Consider the following 25105-nt stretch of genomic DNA (forward strand, 5'->3'; position numbering starts at 1 on the left):
GTAATGTACTCTTAATAATATTAATATTACAGGCACTGTTGTACAAGATCAAATTGTTAGTTGTGATCATATCCTTTCGAGAAGAAAATCAAGTTACAAATTTGCTTGCAAATTAAGTATCAAATGGGGTGTTCCGGGCGACTGTTCACCAAGAATACAGGTTTCTACAAAACCGTAAGATCATGTATGAATGTTGATATGTCTGTCTAGTGTTGAGAATGTGCCATGTTAGTTTTCAAACTTTTAGTAGATAAGATAAAATGAACTTTTTCTTTTCTTTTCCATTTTATTAGTGTAAAAGTTGGATTCATATCTTTCCTATTAATTAAATAAAAGGTAACAAAATATTTTTCATATTACTTTGTAAAGAAAATATTAAATAAGAAAGTAAATATATTTAATTAATGTCTTAAAAGTATAAAATGTATTGTGTGGGTTCAAATCTGCATTGAATTCAAATCTCTTTAAGTTAATGTGGCAGATCTACATTGAATTCAAATATCTTCAAGTTCAATTTAAGAGGATCGTAAGTGTCATGCAAGGATTTTCAAACTGTACAATCAATTAAAAGACTACTGCAATACTAGAATAGTAACAAAAATGACTCTAAATTTCTCTTATCCTCAAGTGAGCTAATGCTATAATCAATTATATGCCTATTATAATCAATTAAGTGTATACAAACTTATGTTTTAATCCCTGCACTATGTATTTAATTGATTGAATGAATTGAGTGTGACATGATTAAACCATTATTTTTTTATTTGTAATCTATTTTATTTTAATCCGAATCAAACAATCTTATATTTTCCTTCTATTTCTTTTAAACTAAATAACAAAAAATTCTACCATATTGTTTTTATTTCTCTTTTCTTCCCTCACTTGGTTTTTTTAATTCACTCTATTTTTTTCCTAGCTAACGGAGTACGTGTATTGCTGTCAATGCCATGTAGGTAGGAGAAGTATTGCCAATGGGAACGATCATTTTGTCAACACATGATATGACAACTAGTCACACGTTTAAGTTTATTTATCTCCATAGTCTGTTACAATACACTTTATTTATTAAGTAATAATTATCGCATTTTAAAATTTAATTTGATACATTAACCAATTAGACGCGAATTCAGCGTCACCCCGTAAGGTATTGCAGAATCAACCGGACTTCTATCCTAAGAGATCTGATATGACTAAAAAAACAATAAAGTTTTTAGGTAAATAATTAATTATAATATTAAATCCTATTAAAGAAAAAAAAGAGTTGAATATATTTTCTAATTCTAAATTATTTTATAAAAAAAAATTCGCTGCAAAAGAAATTCTTCCTTTTAAGTATTTAGTATATCCTAATAAAATATTAAAGATTTGTAACAATTTTTTTTAACGAAGAAGATTTGTAACAACTACTACAAGAAAATAAGAATATACTTGCCCATAATTAAAATGTTAAATTAGTTTCTTGTGCTGTAATTTATTATTTAATTTCAATTTAGTTTTTTAATTTTTTTTAGTTTAATTTATTATTTTAATTTTTAAAATTGATTTAATTTAGTTTTTTAGTTTATTTTGATTTTAATTTAATTCTATGATTTTTAAAATCAATTTATGCTCTTGAATAATATATATTTTACAATGATTTAAATTTTTTTAACAGTTTTAAACTGTCATAAAATATGATCTTTTATAAATTAGACGAAAAGATAAAATAAAATAAATTTAAAGAACTAAAAAAACTAATTTAATCTAATTAAAACGTAATAGTCATTAGTGGATGCGTTAGAAGAAAGAAAGAAAATTATAGGAGATGCAACCATTGATCCCTCTTCCCACAGCGGAGAAATCTGTCTCTGGTCGCATGAGATGATGCTACATAAGCCTAGTATCCTACGCAATCGAATTCCCAGCTAAATTGTCTCTTTGTTTCAATTAGGAATTAGAATTGCTGATCGGATCCAACACAACACCATGTCCAAGTCTCTGCCCTACTCCACCAAAGATGTTGACTACGACAACGCCAAGTTTCGCCCCCGTTCTTTCTTCAAGGTATTCATTCCTTTGCTTTTCAATTAAGATCCAAAAGTCTTCGTTTTGCCCAATACCTACCTTCCTTATCTGCATCTATTCCTCGAATCCTGATTGCAATTCTCTATCATCTTCCCATTTGTTTCACCTCATATTCCTTGCAGTTTTTATCTATGTGAATTTGTGATGAACATTTGATGTTTAGTTGTTTGCTATGTGTTTGTTTTCCAGGTTGCTACTCAGAACTTACTCACCAGTAACCTAAGGCGTGATTGTGGTAGCTGTAGTACAGGGAAGTTTCTGTTTTTGATATTGATCTTTGGTGTTGCTTATCTTATGCTGGCACATACGAGTTCAGGCGGTGTAGTTTCTGATGATGAAGCAATTGTGAATAGAAACAGTTACGCAAATAGCAGCATTGTTAATGGTGCTGGCAAAATAAAGAGGTTCTGGAGACGGCCGCCGAGGCTTCCTCCTAGATTATCGCCGGATGAAAAGGGAAGTGGTAATGGAAATGACCATGTATCGGGGAATCCGGATGTTGTTAGGTCAATGTGGATTGCTAGGCAAAAGAAAGTCAAGGAAGCTTTCGTTCATGCTTGGTCTGGATACAAGAAATTTGCCATGGGTTACGATGAACTTATGCCGCTCAGCCAGCATGGAATTGATGGATTAGGAGGGTTGGGTGCTACGGTGGTGGATGCTCTCGACACGGCTATGATCATGGGTCTTGATGAGGTTGTGGCTGAAGCTGGATCCTGGGTTGAAGAACACCTTTCTGAGAGAATTAGTAAAAAGGGTCAAGTGAATTTATTTGAAACCACGATACGGGTTTTGGGTGGGCTTTTAAGTGCGTACCATCTAAGTGGTGGGGAGAAAGGAACGAACTTAACTCATGCAGGACCTAAACCAGCAGTTTATCTAGAAACTGCTAAGGATTTGGCTGACCGTCTGCTATCTGCTTTTACGGCCAGTCCAACTGCTATTCCGTTTAGTGATGTTATTCTGCATGAAAAGTCAGCCCATCCAGCTCCCGGAGGACTGAGTAGCACATCGGAAGTTTCCACTTTACAGCTTGAGTTTAATTATCTCAGTCAGATATCTGGTGATCAGAAATATAGTTTGGAAGCAATGAAAGTCATGGAGCACATGAAGACTCTTCCAAAGATTGAAGGACTAGTTCCTATCTACATTAGGTATTAAACTGAATATAATTTGATCAGTGTATTTGGATATTAATCTTCACTTGGAGTAATTCTTGATAAATCTTTTGATTTGTTTTTATTCAATTACTTCTTTGATCACCCACCCCAATTGTTTTTTTTTTATCACCTTTAGGCTTGTGTCTTTTTTTCTTTTCTCATCATTTTCTACTGACATTTAGATATCTCTAATAACTAAATGCAGCCCTCATTCTGGTGAGTTTAGTGGAGAAAATATTAGACTGGGATCTCGTGGGGACAGTTACTATGAGTACTTAATCAAAGTATGGCTTCAGAGTGGAGCAAGTAGCAATAGTAATACATCATACCTATATGAAATGTATAATGAAGCAATGAATGGTGTTAGACATCTTCTTGTTCGGAAATCAATTCCAAATGGACTAGTTTTTGTCGGAGAATTGCCTTATGGATCTAACAGTAATTTCAGCCCAAAAATGGATCACCTGGTATGCAGTACTTTCTAATTTTCAAGTTTGGCATTGCATACAAATATTTTGTGCTACAGTAGTTGCTTGAGAATATCATTAAGTAGAAATAGTGCAAAAGAATTGATCCAGTTATTGTGCCATATATAATATGCTGCACTTGCATACAATGTCTGACAATACTGAACCGTGGATTACTGGATTGGTTTGTTATCAGACATTATTTATTTGTATTTGATGTATGTGAAAAATGAAATTCAAATTTTATATTGCCTGTGGAATTCAAAATTTTTAACAGATTTCCTTCAACTGTGAATTGGACTCTGATCATAAAAAACATCAAATAGAAGTTCAGTTTAGTAGAAAGTATCTTTTCTGTTATTTGCTTATTTATTCTGCTCTCATTTTTTATCTTGTGAAAATTCAAGTTATGTGCTTTGATCATAAGTAAGAGGTGTCTGGTAAATGTTGACATGTATCTACTAACATTGATGTAAAATTTGATGCTGCCCTTTCAGGTGTGTTTCCTACCTGGTACACTTGCAATTGGTGCCACTAAAGGCCTTACAAAGAAACAGGCAATGAAAAACAATATGCTTAACTTTGAAGACCTAGAAAATTTGAAGCTAGCAGAAGATCTGACTAAAACATGCTTTGAAATGTATGCAGTAACTTCAACTGGTCTTGCTCCTGAAATTGCTTACTTTCATACTGAGGTTAGTGGATTTTTATGGCATTTTGGATTTCATCAATTGATAAAAGATCACAAAAAAAAATAAAAAATGCAGCAATGCATCTCATTATCTACTAATGTCCTCCCATTTCTGTTGTATGATTCTGCTTATGGGAAGCCTTTGTTTTTCTACTGCATTTCTACATAGCAAGAATAGAGACATGACATCTAGCCTCTAATTTTATGCTTTTCATACCCAGGAATTTTCTGAACAAGGTCATGATGGAGGAAATAAGAGCTCGGAATTTGTTAATGACATCATTATAAAACCTGCTGACCGTCACAATCTTTTGAGACCTGAGACTGTGGAGTCATTGTTTGTTTTGTACCGTATCACAGAAGATCCAAAGTATGCTTTCTCCCTTTCTTATGTATAAAATTAGTTTATATTTCTATTGCTTCTGGCCATGTGTAAGAAACAGTGAAAACAAGCTTAATTTTGTTTTTCCTGTTCTTTTTTTAAAAATCTTTTTTTTCTTTGAAATAATCAGATATGAATATTTTGTCTTACAGATATCGTGAATGGGGTTGGCAAATCTTTGAAGCTTTTGAAAAGCACACAAAGGTTGATACTGGTGGATATTGTTCTCTGGACGATGTAACTATTGTTCCTCCTCATAGAAGAGACAAAATGGAGACTTTCTTTCTAGGAGAAACACTTAAGTATTTTTACTTGCTTTTCGCGGACAGCTCTCTTATTCCTTTGGATAAATTTGTTTTTAACACAGAAGCACATCCTATACCAATCAATTTGAAGAAATGAGTATATTCATCAAAGGCATTCAACACAGTTATTAAAAATACAGACCCTGTCACCCTGGTCTCACAGAGATGCTTCTTTGAAGTCAGTCTCTCTTACACTGACCAAGAGTACTTCTGGTTGTAAAGGAATTGATTAGCTGGGTTCTCAGTGATAATAAAAACTGTGAAATATTGTTCGAATCATGCAACACATCAGCAAACACATTTAAGAGACCGTCAAATGATTATGACTCATTTTCTTGGATTTATAACTGACCCTATCTAAATGAGATTGTAAAATTTTGTTTCAAGTCATGGACAAAGAGCAGCTTTTGTAATCGAATTGTATGATTTTCCAATATGCTTATGGATGCTTAGCATTTTTGTGATTTGGTTGATTACACAATTATCATTACATTCCTAAAGATGCTATCTATGTTGGTAACATCATGAACTCAAATCTTCATCACCGCTGCACAGAAGAAAGAGATGATCTCCATCCCGGATGACATTTATGTCATCTATCTCTGCATTCTCTGTATTAATTACTTTTATAGGGTTGAAGCCACCAAATTTGTCATCTGCAGTTTTGCAAGTTTATGGTTAGGAGAAAGTAAAAGCAGTAAAAAGTTATACTCTTAGTGTGTTCAGAATACTGCATCTGTTTTTTGCAGCATCCCTATACATAAAGTTGATCCTCTGTGTATGTGAAACTATTATTGCTGTTATATAGGTTCATATATCATAGTTTTTTTTTTACCCGAGGGCAAAGCTTACCGGCAATTTTGAGCAGCTCTTGTAATGAATCAGGCAGGATTATTAATTTTCCATGCTGACCCCGTGAGGTACTCCTGCTTTGTAGCAAGTGGATTGTTACTCTCTTCTTGGTGAGCCTTGCCGATTCTCTATCACTTGGACAGTTAGAATTTCTTGAATTGGAGTTTGTATTTATTTTCTCTAATGGGAACTTGATAGATCTAATACCATCTTGCCTTGTGTTTCTGGTGGAGCCATTTCTGTCAAGGTCAAGGATTTCTGGCTCCGCTATCTCTATTCTATATTCATCTAACTTCTCGTTTTCACAACTCATTTTTTGGTCACAAATGCTCTTGTTTTTCGGCTGTTTTACTCGAGCTTTTTGTGTCCACCCTATGGAATTTGGGTTAGGATGTGCATCTCTTCCAAGCAGAATTTCAACAATGTCTAGATTCCCTTTGTGTGCAGGGGCATGAGGATCTCTTCTAACATGCTCAAGGATCACGTTATGTTTAGGGACTAAATGATCATCATTAGTCACTTTACGCAAACTGGTCTCCGAGTTCCTAATATCTAAGCACTCTCCTTCATGCATTAATGAATGCTCAGGTGAATTATTAGTACACTCGTGAGAAAAGTTTCCTCTCGTGTTACCTCCTTGAAGCACTTCATGTGTAAGCCGTCCAGAATCTGTGCATGGATATTCAAAGCCAAAACCTTCAAGCCCCTTTAATCTCTGTCAATACAAGATAACATGTGGTTTAGGAACCTGTTATTGTTGAGGGGGGATATTCAATAAATGAAACTTATACTATATATTCCCCATGTTTTGAGTTTAGAGGCCTTCAATATCCTAATTACCATTAAAAGGTTATCCATTGTAATTTGTGCGTCTCCTGGATTTGCGTGTAAGACATTCATTAAGGATGTTTTGTTGATTCTTAAAATCTGAGAAAGTTCTGTGGTCCGAACTGTGAAAGGCTGTGGTATATGATATAAAACTCCAATCTCTCCAAATGCATCTACTGCAACTGCCTTCCCGTGAACCTGAATTGTTTAATGTAGACAGAAAGTTATATTCAGTTATTTCATATTATGAACATAAACAAAAACACCATGAGTTGAATATTTTTACATGATCATGCCCATCCATGTAGCGAACCAGATCCTGCAACAAAACACCATTTGAAAAGATTTTTTTGTGTCAATATGCATTCTCCAAGATTAATTAATGGCTACTAACTAGATCATTCATGATTTAAGCTAACTCACCACTGCCCCTGAAACCAGCACATAAAGTTCTGTAGATGACTCGTTTTGCAGCATCACATCTTCCTTAGGTGGGAAATACTCAGCTTCCATATCTGAAACCTATTATTACAGGGTTATTTGGGTCAGATATTGAGATATCTTGCAACATTAGTTCTTTGCTCTTGGCCAAAGAAGAAGAACACAGAAGGAACAAAAAAATGTCACCATAATATTAATAAAAACAAACAAGGCATGCGGGGTATTAGTATTACCAGTTGGAAAAGGAAATCATGTGAGACTCCTTGGAAAAGGTAGACCTTTTGCACGACAGGAAAAAACAGATGGTGTGCAATGCTTGAACGAATTGCCTTTGGAAGATCATTCAATGTTTCTTGCTGCTTCAGTCCTTCTGTTTTGAACCTTAAACATATATGTGACAACATTTGATCCTGAATGCGATGGGGCAAATGATTTCTTGAAGCAAATTCAGAAGCTGCTTTGACTGTGTCCCTCTGTGGCACCAAAACCAATCCCCTCTTCATTAGAGAGAAGAAATAAAATTCCTCTTATCTGAATGAGTTTTTTTTTTTTATAATTTTATTGGAAAGGAAATGATTAGTTATTGCTGAAGTGCAACATACCATGAAACTAACAGGAAAATTATGCAAGATTTTCTGTTTCAAATATAATACCAAAATGTGGGGCCTACAGAATATTTAAAAGTAGCCTTTTGAACACTGTCTTGGATAGTGACTTTGAAGAGTATTATTAAATGAGAAACAGAGTTCAGTTTAGTCTAACACATGTATAATAATTGGCACTGACAAATTGAGCAGTAGCAGAATAGAAAAAAACTCAAGTTTGAGAGTACATACAAAATTTCTGGTACGGCTGGTCCAGTGGACTACAAGGTTAGTCATGTTTCCAATGATGTATGATGTTAAACCCAAGTTGAACAGCATGTAAGCTATATCAAACAGCATCTCTCTCGTGTTCTCAGCATGTAAATCCCCATAGCCTGTGGTAGTAAGAGTGACAATGGACCAGTATATTGCAGTGACATATCTGTCCCAAAGATTTTCTTCTTTGAAATTTGGGTACACTGCACCAATCCATGTTCTTTTAGAATCTGGATACCTATCTGCAATGAGATAGTTAAAGCATCCCGCACAGTGCACCGCGAACAAGGTCACCTGAAATTTTTATGAAAAGTGGCAATTCAGTTCTACAAAGTACCTTGAGATTATTACAGGAAGAATAACAAAGCAAATATATGATTTGAACTCTAGTGGCTTACAGCAATGAGCTTTGTGCACCTAGTCCAAAAATAATTGAAGCGAATGTCCTTTTCAAGTCTGAAAGCAAAACAAAGGAGCTAGTGAGCACTGTCATATTATTGTAATTAGAAGCCTATGATGAAAACCATAACCATAAAGTTGAATATGACATGATGGTAAACCTTGCAAACAGAGCACTGACTCGTCTCAACCGCCATAATCGAAACATGTTAAAAACTTTGAAGCCAAGCTCACTGCTATTATTAAAGAGGAAGCTGAAGGATTGAAATGGTATTGTTGAGCAGACATCAAAACCAAACCAGGTAGATATGTACCTGCAAGTTTGGTTGAGCTATGTGAAGTAAGCAGAGTTGTTGTAGCATCATCTTAGTTTTGAAGAAGAGTTTATGGACATTCACCTGATTGCAATCTTCTTTGGATCATCAACAAGAAGATAAGAATGTCGATCAGGGTATGCAACAAAGAATGTCAACACTATGTCAATGACAAAGAAGCCATTGACAATGTTGTCTACGATGAATAGAGCATCTTCCTTGTAAGGAAGAAAGGCAAACTCAAATGGGCAAATCCAAGCTGAGTATATGACTAGAACAACCAGTACCAACTCCCAAGCCCTGTAATAAAAGTACATGAGAAGATGCAGGCACAAAAAATATTCATAAGAGTTATGTATCTTGTTGTGACTACATGTAAAGGTTCATCACATCACCTATAGCGAGGATTGAAAGGGGAGATTATGTATCTTCTAAGTCTAGTTTCCTGGTTTAATCTAGCTCCAAGAGATGGAAGGAGATCATCATTGGCCAAAAAGCTTCCATGGGGAATATTTCCCGTTTGGAATTCATCTTGCCAGAACCTCTGGAAGAAGTTTTTAGCACAAGAAACCGACATGTGTGCTTGAATTTGAATCCTCAAGGCTACAGTAGAGGTAGTTATGTGTTCATGGGGTTGAATTGAATCCTCAGGAATTGGCCATATTTATAGTCAGGTTGTTGACTTGGATGCACCGGGTTTAGACCACTTTTATTTTTGTTTTTTCTTCCTTACTTTTTCCTTATGTAGCCTATGATAAAGGGATAATCAGGAAGCTTATGCAACTAATGCCAAATAGAAGATATACAAGGTTGTAGTAAAAACTTGTTGGAAAAATCCTTCATCTTGTCTCAACAAATAAGATTGACAAAATGGAAGAAGAGTGGCGGATGAATGATAGAGCCCGGCAAGTGGCAGACAAGAGAGTATAGACTTTGTGAAATGCAGTTGCAGACAATTTTGTACTACTAGGGGATACCAATAAGGTGCATATGGTATTTCTTGCTGCATATATGGTGGTGCTATTGGTGGCCGTGGGGTTGGGTTTGGTCGATGTGGTGGTAGCTCCATCACTACATATAGGGGTTGGAAATAATATAATAAAAATATATCCTTTTTTTCTTTAGAGGAATATATTCAGGATGAAACATATTGGAATTGGTTAGTGTTTAGTTTACATTTCAAAGGACAGACCAGACAGAGAGTAGAATGAGTGGGGATTCTATGTAAATATGACACGTGGGCCAGTTAGGCTTTTTTCTAGGGGGGTGTAACACACTAATACTTGTCCAAAACCCACTAACAGAAAATCTCAATTACCAATTAATGTTGCTGATTATCACAATTCCTTCATGTGCTAATTCATCTCCTTTCTTTTTGTTTGTAGTTTTGGATTGGCCGACATTGAAATGCAGTAGCTTACTACCGACCTTTCACCTTTGATTAAGGGGCCTTGTGGCCCATATATGATAATTAGGTGATGCTAATCTGCAGCATGTGGATTTTATATTGTTAGCTAAGTACGTTGATAAGTATTTTGGAAATTTGAGGTTAAGATCAATGTATATTGTCAGGATTTTTTCTTTATATTCTCTCCATTCATTCATTCTTGTCTTTAAGCCACTAGGTAGGATGTCTCCATTGCAAGGCAACAAAAATGACTGTAGTTTGTGTGACGTTTTGAAATATTAGATGGAATGGAATTGAGCACAAAAAACTTCTGGCTTTTGAATGGAGAAATTCCAAAGCAATATAAATGTGTTGAGAACTATCCCTGGTTAAATTAGCATGAGAGAGGATCATTATCTGAGTACTGGTCCCGTATGAATATCTTACAAGAATCTTCCCCAACACATAATGGACGGGGCGGTGACTAAACCACTTGCTGTTGTACGAAGGATGTGCCAAAAGAGAACAACTTTAAAATGGCAAGCCAAATAGAACTTTTGCTGGTATGGTAAAACCTCTAACCATGAAGGATTTAAATTTTTTTTAAAAATTCAAATACACACCATTTTGATTATCTTGAGTTAAATTCTTTTTACTTTGTAAATATTTTGTTTGGATGAGATATTTTAATTTTTTTTATTTGGATAAAATAATTTAATTTCAATGAAATTCAATTTTTTATTTTTAAATATTTATTTAAAAATTAAAATTTCAATATTGAATGAAAATAAATGAGTCATTTTTTAAATAGTTAAATATTTAAAATAAATTTAATAATAATAATTTTTTTAATATTTAATAATTAAATAATCAAAATAATTTTAATGTTAAACAATTTTGAATCTTACACAATATTCTTGTAGTAACATAAAAAAACTTGGATTAAACAATACTCTAAAATTAAAAGATGAAATGATATGTAATTTCTTATTCTTGTTAAAAAAAATTAATTACCTAATCTCGCAATAATTTTAAAAACATATTAAAATTAAATAATTATGTAATTTAAGAATAATTATTTCGTACAAAATTTGAATGATATTAATTTCATTGTTCGTGAGAGAAGCAAATACTTCAATCCATATCAAGACCTAAAATCATATATCATCAACATTGATGCCAATAAAATAATTGAAATCCTATAAAATTTTATTCCATTACAGCTAAAGGATCAATAATATTTTCTCAATGATAAAAAAAGGGGTCAATAATAACGCATCATTTGCTTACCAAAAACGTATCATTTTCGAGAAATCCATATTTTATTACTGGAATCAAATTTATATATTTATATTATATTAAAATATATTCATATCTCTTTTTTTGTTTATTTCAATTTGATAAACAGTTCCACTTTACTCTTTTAAAGTATTTCTATTACACTGCATTGATTATTTTGTCAGTTTTTTCATATAAATAATATTAATATTTACAGTTTTTTTATGTCATCAAATTGACCAATTTAATTTAATCTAATAGATCTAATAAATTAAGTATAAAATTTAATGATGGTAGAGGTGAAGAATAAAACCAAACCGAAATAAAAAGGGGAGAAAAAGCATACTATTTTTATGCATATTCTTGTTCATACTAATTTCCTTTCTTTGTCTGTCTGAAACAATGAAATATTGAGTTGTAATTTACTGTGTGGAATGTTGTTCTGATAATAATAATGAAGTGTTTTTATTTCTCAAACGGAGAAGAAGATGAGGATTCTCTGGTGGAGCGGCACCACCAAATTTGCGTGGCGACGGCTCCATCTGGGTGTTGTGGGCGTGTTCGTTGAGCCTCATGGACACGCGCAGCACCAGCCACTCCCACTTCGAGTGAGCGCTGTTATGGAGAGAGAATTTTAAATTTTTTTCTTTGTGAGGGAATTTGAATTTTTGTGTTTTAAGTTAACTAAAATATTCCATTAAAATGTTTGAATTTTAAATACTTTCTAAATGTTTTGTCCAAACTGAGAAATTTATCACATAGCATTTCAATTTCTTTTAAAAAATAAATTACTTGATTCAATTTCCACATCCAAACCCACGATAAAGTCTTGGAAGAAAGCATTTGCACAAATTATATATCATAATTTGGATTTTCTGCACATGGAACAAGAAAGAATGCGTTGTATGCAATTTGGTTTTTAGCAAAGTGAACAACCAATGATGTTATTGTTAGGAATAGGAGAAGTAAAACAGGTGGAGATCTCCACCAATAATTAACTCTAATTTTTTTTATAGACAAATGTTAGTTGTTAATATTGTTTAGGTTTTGTTTGAAGAAAAATTCAAATCCGTGATTCCTCTCCTCTTTCCTTCTTCCTTCACCACTAGACCAATCTTATCTCTCCCTTCTTTCTCTCCAACATTTATAAAACAACCACAGTATGCAAGTAATGGTAGATAAGTATTATTTTTAATCATTAATGCAATTATGCAAGCATGGAAATGGGGTTGTAGCAAACTGTTTATTTGTTATGGTGGCGCCTATAGCCTGTAGAGAATCCCCACCTCTCGTGGGAGGCATGTTCTCCAGGTACACAAATACAGGGTATAAGGATGCCAATGTTGGCAATACGAATTAAAAATGTTTTTCAGGGTTCCTTTGATTAGCAATACGAATCATCCCAAATCTTGTTGGTTAAGGGATTACTGTGTAGAACTCTTGAGTATGGTTTAGTTCTGTTAGGTTGCACCATGAATCATGATCCTGATGAAAATACACCCTGCAAAAAGTTCCAAGGATGTTGAAAATGCATTGGAAAAATCTCTAATCCCCACATATATATAGTAAGCTTTAAAATTTCTCACCAACTCTCTAGCATATTGAATTGTATTGGTCAAAAAATGTGGTTTAGCTTCTCCATTAACTAGAGCAACAAAAGTGCAGTGCCGTTGGGGCATAAATTATGTGAAAAGGAAACTTGAGGAAGAAAAAATGAAGAAGAAAAAAAGAGGTACACATCAAGTTCCTGTTCGTTGGGTTTGTATTATTGGTAATGAAGTCAAACCATTTTTTAATCAATTTCATGAATATTCAAGAGTCCTCAACTGATTTTGAAACATGCATAGAGCATAAACAACTTCTTTTCACCCAGTGGAAAAGATAGATTTGTAGAATCTCTTTTTCTTTGAAAATATGATGTTCCAGTCTCAAGTTTCCTGGCATCGTTAAGATCCATTTAGATATTCGGTAGACTATCATAATTTTATCTTTAACAAAAGACATCTCAATAAAAAAAAAAGTGTATAAATAACCATTGACCTCACACTCAAAAGTGAGACTTTGAACCACTGGAACATATGATAATACTTGTTTTTAGAAAAAATAGAAAGAGAAAGACAGAAATAACGAAAGACTTAAAGGACTCGTGCAAACAAATGATAGGGAAACGCGTAGAAGTTATTTTATGCCTTTCTTTATAGCAGGATAGGATCCAAATCCCATTCTTAAATAAGCATTTGCCTTTAGTATCAATTGGGGCTCACTCTTGCGTGTTTCTGTTGGCTTCGGGTATCAAATGGGGCTCACTATTTTGCTCTCTAGCTATGCATAAAGGGACTCCCTATTTGATTCCCCAGCAAATCCACATGATTAGTTCATTGATCGTTTAACATTTCTCTGAAAAAAAAAAACACAATACACCTGCATGACTTGTTTGATAGCTTTATGTTACAACACTTGGTGCTTCCTGATGCCATTGAAAAGGATCAAGATTCTCTGCAGATTTTTGAGAAAAACTAAAGAGATCCTGACCTTTAATTTTTCATTATATATATAACAAATAGTTGAATACCATGACAAGATACTTCAACCAATATAACTCGTTAATTTACAAAACTGCACCTTCTGCAATTTGCTGATAACTCGAGGCATCCAATTGGCATCGAAATATTGACTATCCAAGAAAGTTAAGAATTGACCGAATAGTAAATAGAAATAAATATTTAAATTATATATTTTTTTAAAAGGTAGATGTGATATTGAGTTAGTCTTTTAAAATTTAAATGCTTTAGACATCAATATGGTCCTTAAACATAAATCATGTGACTAAATTGATGTCCATAAATATATCAAAACAAAATTCTTGTCTATTTTAAATATTTAATAAATAAATTGATATTTAAAATCTTTAACGTGCCATATCATATGTTTTTGGAAGACTAAATTACATATTTTATTTGGTTAAAATGTAAAGGTATAATTTGGAGAATGGAGGAAGACATTCTGTACTTTCCTATTCTAAAATTACACAAAACAACACTCTGGAACACCACTTCTAATTATGATCCAATGCTGAATACTAATTAATGCCACCTAAAAAAATAGAACCTACCAAGAAAAAGAGAATATTTGTCTTATGGCTATTGAAAGGCCACAGGCAAACTGCAAACAAGACAAGGTCGATGGTCCTGTAAAAGGGTGTTCATAATTCATCAAGGATATATCCCCAATATTTTGCAGGATTTGGCCATCACCATCAAGTAAGGAAACATCAACCGTGTTCCTGCAATGGATTGAATCGATTTTAAAGAGAAAAATTATTTAATTCAATCATTTTAATTTTTTTAATTTATCATTTAATCAATTTTAATTTAAATATTTAATCCGATTCAATCTAATTTAAAACAGTTGAAAGTAGATCGATTTTTTTATTTTATTTTAATCCTACTTTTAACTTCTTCTTTTTTTTTAAATATTAAATAAAAAATAAGATATATAATAAAAATAATTTAAAATATCAATTTTTTTATGTGTCGTTATATAACCAATAATAGAATATTTAAGTATTTTAATTCAAATAATTAGGAAAAATATCTTTAGTTAAATATACTTTTCATTAATAGATATAATTAAGTTTATGAATATTTAAGAAATAAAAATAGAATTGAGTAATATTATAAATTTATGAATAAAATATATGCATATGTATAAGCTTTTTTTGAATCCGTTTCTAAAATTAAATTTAATCCAATAAAAAATTTTGATTTTTTAATTTTTTTATTCATTTGATTTTTTATTTTTTAAATTGAATTTTTTTGTCCACATTATATTGGATCGATTTGTGAACACTCCTATAATCAAGTGATCTTGTTTAATTAATTACACACTAATGCCCAATTAAGCGATTTCCATCAAAATATTGTGAACTTCCAGATCACCATCTTGCATTTAGGTTTTCACGGCAAATGATATGATCACTATGCATTTTGTGTCACTTTTCTGGAGAATGGAAAATTTCGCATCTCTGGATATATACGTGTGACGATATATACGTGTGTACGTACTCTGATCATATCGCCGCAATACAGCATGCCACGTCGTTTAAAAAAATCATGTCTTTTCTTGGTACAAAGTCACATGTATCGATCCACTGAAATGAAAAAAAAAAAAAAAAACTATCCTCCAACTGAGTAAGATAATTATAACTAATAAAGCTTTTTTGAGTATTTAATGCAATTTCATGTCGAAATTCGTAAACTTGAGATCATATGTTAAACGGCAACAATCCAATGTTAATTAATCAATTAATGTTGCATTTGATGATATTTTTTGTGTTCTTAAAACAAATCATTTAGTATAATTTTGAATTATTTATAAGTTGAAACTTGAATATATATTTTGATGAATTTTGTTTCAACTTATATTAATTTATTATGATGAATTATCTCTTAGATTCATGTTTGATGCATTGATGATATTAATTATATATATAATGAATTTATATATCTATTTTAAAAAAATTTAATTTACGAACATCTCTAATCAATTATAAGGTTGTATAAATTAATTAAAATTTATATATTCTCTTTTATGATCTCTAATTAAACTATGACAACTTAATAAAATAACAACTAAGAAGCTGTCTATACTAGTATATTCAATTTTTATTTTCCTACTCTTAAAAGTAAGAATCTCTCTTAATTTATTTTCCTTTTCTCAACACATCACACGACCTATTTTTATTTATTATACCATGTGTTTTTTTATACATGTGTGTGACTTGCTTGGTCGGCTTTTCACTCAATGAAAAATACTAGTGGCACTGTTTTTTTAACAGTATTTTTTATGATTGATTCAAATTTATTAAAATTTATTAGGTGATGAGTACTACTTCTAAATATATATATATATAGAAAAAGAGTTATTAAATAAAAAGTGTGATCCATCAAAATTCAAGATTTTTAATAATAATAAATTTGAACCAATCATATAGATAATGTTGATGAAAAAGTTCCAGATAAATAGAGTATAACTAAGATGTCTCTTCATTCCTATTAATTAATTAAGAACTTGAGTTTAATTCTAAAGCATCATTTTGTTGAAGTTGGTAGTCTTCCCTGTATTTAAGGTGAGCCTTTCCTAATAAAGCTCTTTGTAACAAAAAAATATCAAGTATAATTTATTTTTATATTACAAAATAATTTTTTATTATATACTACTTGATTTTTTATATTCTAATTAAATTTTTATTTGTATAATCTATTCTTATCTTAAATGAGTACAAAGTAAATATTAGATATCAATATATTCTTAATTAAATTTTTAAAAAATACTTTTCAAATACAAAAGGATTAATTACAAAATACATGTCAATATTTCCTATTTCATCATATCTAAAATGTGATATAATTTTAAAGGATGAATTTATTTTAAAATTTATTTCATCTATTTTATGCCTGAAACAGAAAAGAGACATGCTTTGTCACGATTTTCATTAAATCATTTTAGTTCTTTCTTAATTGAAGTAAGATAATTTTGTGTGTTACAACTGAATTCTGAAACTCTTTTTACAGAGAAAGATGAAGGAAAAAACAAAAGATTCCTTCGGTCCAAGAATAATAAAATTACTATTCCTTTATTTTGTCACACCTTCCACTTTTACAACCATTTCAAATTGAAAGATGAAAATATTACATATAAAACCGAAATACAAATTTACAAATTCCATACATGTATAACAAGTTTGTTTATAAATAATTATTTTGAAAATTATAACAAGTTTGGATTATTATATTATTGACTTTTTTAATAGGACCTTTCTTTCTAACCACATATGCGATTCACAAATATGATTTTTCATTCAACATTGAATAACTTATTAAAAAAAAAAAAAGAACATCCGTTTCTCGAAATTAAATAAAGCCCTCTCTTGCTCCTCTTCCGTTTCTTCTTCGATGGCTGCACTTACTTTCAGAATGGCTGCAAAGAATCAGCTTGAAGGAAGCATAAGTAACTAAGAAGTTTTGTTGTGGCGTGGATAGTATGGCAAAAAGCTAATATGGTTCAGGCAACGACAATATTTTGGTATGGGAGATAAATGATTTGATTTGATAGCTAGCTAGACAGAACTGAATTAAGTAGGGCAATTGACGAAAGATATGAAACAAATTAAGGGGTGACCGCGCTTCAAGGATTTGTGCGTTTAGTGAGATATAGTGATCAGTGGTTTATGGCTAATATATAGCAAAACATCGTGGGTCTTGCATGCGGTGGAAGTGAGGTAGTTGTGACATGAAAGAAGGACAAAGATGCACATGGAGGCAATGCTAGCTAGCTTGCCCTGTTAATTTGCAGGTTTGGTTCATTTGAGTTTGCATGTCACAGAGATGGATCGAATTGAATGGGTTTTGGTTTGTGATGAGTTATTTGTTTTGAGTGTTTTTCACGTAAGGATGGTTTCCCTGCTGATAATGGAAATTTAATTTGGACTTGGTGATCACATGTTGTGTGAAGGACTCTTTTTGGTGGTGGATTCATCATTCATGCATGGTGGTTGTTTAGTATCATGCAGGGGGAAGGTTAGGTTTGTTCATGGTCAAGGATAGAAAAACCAAGTTATATATTTTCTAGTATCCTCCATCTCTACATTGCTCTCAACCTTATTGGTCTGAAATTAGCTATATATGTTCCTCCTTTCTTCCTTTTTATTTTTATTTTAAAGGATTTAGGTGACAATAATATCTTTCGTGAATCAAAACCATATCATATTCTAATTAAATAATTTGACATCTTAGAACACATGCATTAAACATGTCACATCAATAGTCCCATTCATGTTAATCGATGTCTATTAATGTAGGCATATATGACCAACGAATTAATCTTTCAAGAATCTCAATAATTTCTTTCTTTTATTAAGGACAAAAACAAATGACCCATCTCTAATTTTTTTAAAGGACTAAAATTATCGTTGAATTATGTGATATTATTTTCAGAATTGTATATGTCAAATTTAAATAAATTGAATATTTATGGATATGTAATTTACTATTATCTCTAAAATGATAGCTATGTACAAAATAAATAAAAAAGAGAGAAATATACCAAAAAGTTATATATAGTTGAATGTATGAGAAATTTTTCCATGATTGTTATGTCAAATTTAAATAAATTGAGTGTTACGGTTATGTAATTTTATGGTCGATGTTTATTTATATTTTTAAAAAATATATATTATATGTTAAAATAAAATAGACCGAAGAAATGTCACATAAGTTTTAAATTATATAAAAATTTTAATTTTAGTTAATGAGCACTCTCAAAAGTAACAGTTAAATTGATGGTTAATGTTTTAGAAAAAGTTATTAAGTAAAGTAAACTAGACATGCTTTATTCTTAAGAATAAGTGAATTCATTTCTGGCATTAAATATTTTTTACACTACTTAAAAAACTATAATTAAAATAACAAGGCAAAATTCATTGCAATGAAGATTAAACTAAAACAAATTCCTTTTAATATGCACGAAGTTATTTGAATGTTTTATATAAAATTATTTATAATCTGTTTAAATTCTGTGCTCCATATCTTTGTCCTCTAATCCATTTATATAGAAACATGGCTTAACACATCTGTGTTCTCCCCATGAAAAAATTCAACTTGTGTCTTGCTTCGCTTATCTCTCCCCACGATCTGGGCACATGATATGTTTTAAGTGTCTTTTCGTTCTCGGAAGAGCCTCGTCCACGTTCTTTTGTCAAGGGGTGTTTGAGAATTTTCAAAAATATATTTATCTAAGTATATATAATGGAAATAGTTTTTAATTTAATGATTACTCGAAGGCCAAAAGTTAGAATAAGTTGCTTAAATGAATTTTTCCCCACTAAAGGGAAAGGAGTGCACTCATGAATTTGATTCCCCAGAGGAACAAGAAGAGTGAATTGTAGAGAATAAAAGTTAGTGAGCGATATGTGAAGATAACTATAAAAATAAAATAATAACTAGCTTGTGAATGTAATTATATATATATATATCAAAACATTTTATTTTCTTTATATATAGTTATAAACAGCGGAAAAGAAGTTGGTGCGTGTTTGATGGATGGAATGCTAACTGCTACAACTCAGACCCCTCATGAGACCTTCCTTCCCCATCAGACCTGATTTCGTGGGTCTAAAAATGAGAACTGAAATGCTAAGTTAGCTACAGAAAATCACACAGGAGAAGATATTCTTGTCCAATAATGCATGACATCTGTGACCAATGAATGGTGGTGAGATGAGTTATATTGCCGTCAAGGAGTATATATATATATGCTCAATTGCTCATGTAGTCATATGCCTAACACCTTCTTGTGTGGCCCTCTGCAGGTTTCAAAGCAAGTTGCATTTAGTACGCTTCAACTCTGGCTGTGCCTGCGTCTCTTTTTTCACTCATCTCACGTGAATCATGATTGATGCACTATACTTTCCTTTTTGGTCCACACTCCACATCAAAGATATGCTTTGGAGTCTAAGCACTTATCCTATTTTGTTGTACCATTACTTTCCTGTAATCTAGATAATGAAGAATAATATTTAAAACTTCTTATTTGTTTTTATTTGTTAAAATTAAATGATTTTCATTCTCTTTGTTTTCTTTTAATTATTTTTATTTATTAAATTTTTGTTATAAATAAAATCTAAAGTAATCTTTTTATTTTGATATGAAATGATAATTTATTTTATTATTTATTCTTTTATCTTACTCTAAAGCTTTTGTCATTTGAGGTTTTAATTTCACATTTTTTTCGTAACAGGGGAATTAATTTATAATTTATAATATATTTATAAAATAGAAGAAGTTTTGTGTAATCAGTAATGTTTAACAGATGGAAGGGGATAATGAAGCAAAGTATGTGTTTGGTAAGATAATCGAAGAACTTACAAGATTTTTTGATTAACTAAAATTAATTTGATCAAATAAGAACATTTGTGGCATATATATATATATATATATATATATATATATATATAAAGGAAAGGATTCACTTTTTTTCAAGAGTAAATTTTGTTTAACTCGAATCATTTGATAATATTTTACAAACATAGAATTTCATTAAATTAACTGTTACTTTCTCACATTAACCAAAAAAATGTTAAAAAATTAAAACAATTTTAAAAAGTAATTGATGTTTCATCAATTAACTTTATTTTAACATTTAATATGTTTTTTAAAGTATAAGTAAATATTGGTTAGAAAATTATACGACTATGAATATTTAATTCATTCAAAATTTAACATACATGATCATTAAAATGATATATTGCATAATTTTTTTTGGAGTTATTAAAATTACGATATTCGACGATTAATAAAAGAGAGTAAGTGTATGAAACTCCCAAAGTTAGTGAAAGTAAAGTAATTGAAATTGCAGTATTCGATATAACTACTTGTATATTTTTATATTGGGTTAATTTCAAATCTTTGGAAGTTTCATTAAAAAAGTAAAGTAATTACTCTGTTTTTTAGGAGAAAATATTAATACTTAATAATACTTAGAAATAATATTTGACTTTATGTTATGATTGACGTTATTTTTTATCGGTAAGAATCAAATTCAAACTTAGATACTAAAGAATTTATAATTACAATAACTAAAACACATTGCTTAATAACTGAGTTAAATCATTAATTATGGCTGTTGCAACCATGTAATTAAAGTGATTCTCAACGCAGGACAATAAAAATATAATTGTTTGTTTCTACTAACCAATTATAGTGGTTGCCAACTATTTTCCATTAATTTATTGTGTTAAAATTTTACATCCAACTATTATTAGTTAATTATAAAATTTGAATAAAGTCTTTTTTTTTCTGTGTGTGAATGAATAATCTTCTCTTTCTTCTTAAGTTGGCTTAAAATTTTGTTAGATAGAGTTTGTTTTTTTATCATGATATCGATTCGATTTTTTCTATAAGCAAATAAAATATGGAGTAGTGTATTTAGTTTTGTCCACACATGAATTCACACAACAAATTAATGTCTTAGAGTGATTTATTCTTGCTGAAAATTATTATCATTTATTTACTTCACATTATCCTTAAATCCAAATCAAGCATACGCATCAAGTTTAACAATCCGTTAAAATCAATAAGATCAACCAATTAATACGAGTTTTTTCTATTTAAGCAATGCATGGTCTAATTAATGACTGTGACATAACCTGCTGCTACAAAGGGATTCTGCATTTACGAAGATGCGCCATTACTGAATCACTGGTTTATTTTTCACTTTAAAAGCTTAGTATAAAGTTCTTATATAAACTACAACTCAATTTTTGGAGCAAGAAGGAAGAAAGAGATTTAAAAAGAGAGAAAGAGAGTAAAAAAATGATATATATATATATATATATATATATATATATATATATATATATATATATATATATATATATATATATATATATATATATGATAAGAAATGAAGAGCGAAATAAGAAGAAAATTAAAATTACTGAAAATGAGATAGTAGAAAAGACAATAATGATAATAAGCTCTATGACTAAATTAAGGAATACCATCCCCCACGCCAGAACACAGCACGTTCGATCGGTATGTTATACCAAAATTAATAGTCATTCATTAGCGCATTGTGGCATCTCTATTCTATTTTAAGGTAATTAAGACTTAGTATAGCAACAACTTTGATAGTGCCCTCCATCACTCCGCTAATGACCCTTAAAAGTGACACGTTACAATTTGCTTATAAGAAGGGAAGTGTTTCTGAACTGAATATGCTTCGAATGTTTTGGTATGATGCAGTACAGATTAGGTAAACGTACGTGGTGCATTACATATCCCAGAATGTGGATAGTAGGCAAATATTTTGCTTCATTTCATGACAGGTGTTGGAGTCCAACATTAAAGTTTTCTGCTTTAATCATATAGCGTGGTTTTTCCCGAACCATATATGGATATATAACGGTTAACTTGTTTACTGTGTTTCAGATGAAATAGAATTTTACATATACTATAGAGTCAGTTTCTGAATTGAAGAAATTTTGCTGTATTTAGAGTGGATCGACCTTTCCTCTCTCTCTCTCTCTCTCTCTCTCTCTCTCTCTCTATATATATATATATATATATATATATATATATATATATATATATATATATATATATATATATATATACCCAGTAAGTTTTATGCTGTAACATTAAACTTTGAGGTACATGACATGAGTAGGTTTAGTGATCAATGAAAAAGATATTTCTGAGATATGGTGGTAGGTCAGTAATTAAGCAAATTAAAAAGTGGAATAAAATAATGGCTTTGATTTTATGTAGCTTAATTAACTCTTTTCTCATTTGTAAGAGTCGTTGATTAAATTGGTTTTTTCATGTGAGTCATCGTACAATAAAATCATTGTCAAATTAAACTGTCACAATTCCACTAATTTCTACAAGTACTGTTCCTACCTTATTAATTTTTTTTATAATTAAACAGTCATACACAAATGATTTTATATAGGACTTGCTGTTTCTAAAATAAATATCCGAGTCCACGAGCTGTCCAAATCAAGTCTCAACACAGGAGTAGATAAGATGTGGATAGACCACAATTGAAGTCAATTAAGGCCACGTGAGAAACATTAAAACAAATAGATAGCACACCTATATATATATATATCATTATTAATCTATTAGTCAATGCAACTTATTTATTTGTTTATTCTCATCCAACGTGAAACTTAATTATCAAATATACTTATTACACCATCATGTTTATCATATGAAAAAATAAGATAAACTCAAGAATAAAATAACTAAAGTTTAAATTTTAACTCTACTAATTAAAAAAAATTAAATTTTATAAAACAAAAAAATCATTTATTAAAAAAATCACATTGACAAAAAGATTCAATATATAATTCTCTTATTTATAGTAAAAATATTAATCTTAAAATTTACTTTAGATTTTATTTACTATTAGACAGACATTGCAAAAAAGATATAAAATCTTCAAACAAACAGTTATTACTTTAATTTCGAAGTTATTACTTCAATACATTCATTTTAATACATTACTATTTATTAAAAACTACGACATTATAAATGAGCTATTAAATAAGAAGTGTTATTAAAAAAATTAATAATTTTTAATAAATTTTAGTAAAATATAAAAGGGTATAATAAAAAAGACGATATTAGAAAATGTGTTGGTAATACTAGTATCAACCTTAATAGCAAAAACTGACTGCATGGACAGGATTCACCTGATGATGATGGGATCGTCTAAAGACAAATGATGGCTTCTAAACTTTTAAGGACAAAGGGTGATATTCTATCTAGATGACATACAATAGCCAATGTGAAAATTTTACCACACGTTTATGAATGATACATAAATTTGTTTCTCGTCCAGATTATAAATAGGAACAAAATTAAGAAAAGACATTTTTTTTCTTTCTGATAACTAGCGGGTCTCATAATGCAAGAGTTGAAAATCATACTTCCCACTGAAATTTTGCGCAGTGAGGACGCACTCGTCTGTCCTCATGCTAATAACAACAACGGAAAGCGTCCACATGCAGCAAACGCACTTGGTGCTTTGGTGGTAACCTGTGGCTATTACCATGTCAGTACAATTCTGAGGATAAATTCTTGTCAAGCATGCGTGCTTTGTAATTGATGGTGGTTTGTGATAACTCCACCACATGTATGATCATGCTAATACAAACAAACTAAATGTAAAATATACGCACTAGTCACGTTTGGTAAACATATTACCAAGAGATGAAGAAGCAGCGTGATAAAATAACATCTGTCCGGGAACAGCATATATTGATAAAATGTGATGCATGTGTTTGGTTATTGGTATTTAGTCTCAAGGTAAAAGTGGTAGAATATGGAGACACCCATAAGTGGGCGGGGCACAAATGAAATATTAGGATTCTTATAATTTAATTTAGAGTTTAATTCAATTCTACAAAATAATTTTAGGAGAGAATTGTTCTCTATTTATATATTTTAATTTGATTATATTATTAGTTGATGTAACATTTTTAACACACTTCACATACATTGAGAATTAAATATCTCGAGCATGAAATTTGTAACTAAACATATGTGAAAGGTTTGATAACAATCTAATAATGAGTAACCCAATAGAATCTGGTATTATCTTATAATTTGAATTTTGGGACTAACAATCTTAAAAAAATTGGTTTGGTGGAAAATGAAAATTATTTTCACTTATATATTTTAATTTACACTGATGGATGTGAAATTTTCAATAAAAACTATTAGTAGAAACTCACATAAAAAAATATTATATACGAGCTTGTTATACTCAATTGTAGTTACTTAACTAGTTTTTAGACGCTAGAAGATATCTTTAAAAAAAATTGTTCATCAAGCAGGTAAAATAGCAAGACATTAATATAATAGAGCATAATGAACCTTCATTAAACAAATTAGATCTAATTATGTAATTCATCATTTTTATCAAGATATTAATTGGTAGGTGTTTCTTTTGACAAATATGGTTGCGTTGGTGTAACCACAATGCAGGTGGGATTCATGTAAAATATCAAGCTTCGATTTAATTTGTCTAGGAAAATGATCAACGGGGACAGTCCAATGAGGGAAATCGACTAGGAAGGCGATCGACGTCTTTCCGTAAAATGAAGAATGA

At 30.7% G+C, this 25105-nt stretch overlaps 2 protein-coding genes across 2 annotated transcripts; one reads left to right on the forward strand and one right to left on the reverse strand.

Annotated features, from left to right (window-relative positions):
• Positions 1-1766: 1766 nt before the first annotated feature.
• LOC100806551 (mannosyl-oligosaccharide 1,2-alpha-mannosidase MNS3) lies at positions 1767-5533 on the forward strand. The gene is made up of 6 exons (XM_003546037.5): positions 1767-2043; positions 2254-3218; positions 3430-3691; positions 4189-4386; positions 4604-4752; positions 4917-5533. Exons 1-6 carry the CDS (start codon positions 1966-1968, stop codon positions 5164-5166), a joined length of 1902 nt encoding a protein of 633 aa, XP_003546085.1. The 5' UTR covers positions 1767-1965; the 3' UTR covers positions 5167-5533.
• On the reverse strand, positions 5493-9906 carry LOC100811356 (potassium channel KAT1). Its single transcript, XM_006597465.4, has 11 exons — positions 9159-9906; positions 8848-9063; positions 8611-8763; positions 8449-8506; positions 8027-8344; positions 7424-7663; positions 7173-7271; positions 7036-7068; positions 6762-6947; positions 5922-6636; positions 5493-5725 (listed from the first exon to the last, which is right to left on the reverse strand). The coding sequence occupies exons 1-11, from the start codon at positions 9338-9340 to the stop codon at positions 5592-5594; spliced, it is 2334 nt and encodes a 777-aa protein (XP_006597528.1). The 5' UTR covers positions 9341-9906; the 3' UTR covers positions 5493-5591.
• Positions 9907-25105: the final 15199 nt, after the last annotated feature.

Source organism: Glycine max, chromosome 15, assembly GCF_000004515.6.
Source record: "Glycine max cultivar Williams 82 chromosome 15, Glycine_max_v4.0, whole genome shotgun sequence".
Lineage (NCBI taxonomy): Eukaryota > Viridiplantae > Streptophyta > Magnoliopsida > Fabales > Fabaceae > Glycine > Glycine max.

Bases quoted from the DNA above. Each gene is read 5' to 3' on its own strand.
- LOC100806551 (XM_003546037.5), top strand. From the start codon at position 1,966: ATGTCCAAGTCTCTGCCCTACTCCACCAAAGATGTTGACTACGACAAC. The intron at 3,219-3,429 runs GTATTAAACTGA...AACTAAATGCAG, and splicing joins CTAGTTCCTATCTACATTAG to CCCTCATTCTGGTGAGTTTA. The intron at 4,753-4,916 runs GTATGCTTTCTC...TTTGTCTTACAG, and splicing joins CGTATCACAGAAGATCCAAA to ATATCGTGAATGGGGTTGGC.
- LOC100811356 (XM_006597465.4), bottom strand. From the start codon at position 9,340: ATGTCGGTTTCTTGTGCTAAAAACTTCTTCCAGAGGTTCTGGCAAGAT. The intron at 8,507-8,610 runs GTTTACCATCAT...TTTTGCTTTCAG, and splicing joins GTCAGTGCTCTGTTTGCAAG to ACTTGAAAAGGACATTCGCT. The intron at 8,345-8,448 runs GTAAGCCACTAG...TAAAAATTTCAG, and splicing joins GGTGCACAAAGCTCATTGCT to GTGACCTTGTTCGCGGTGCA.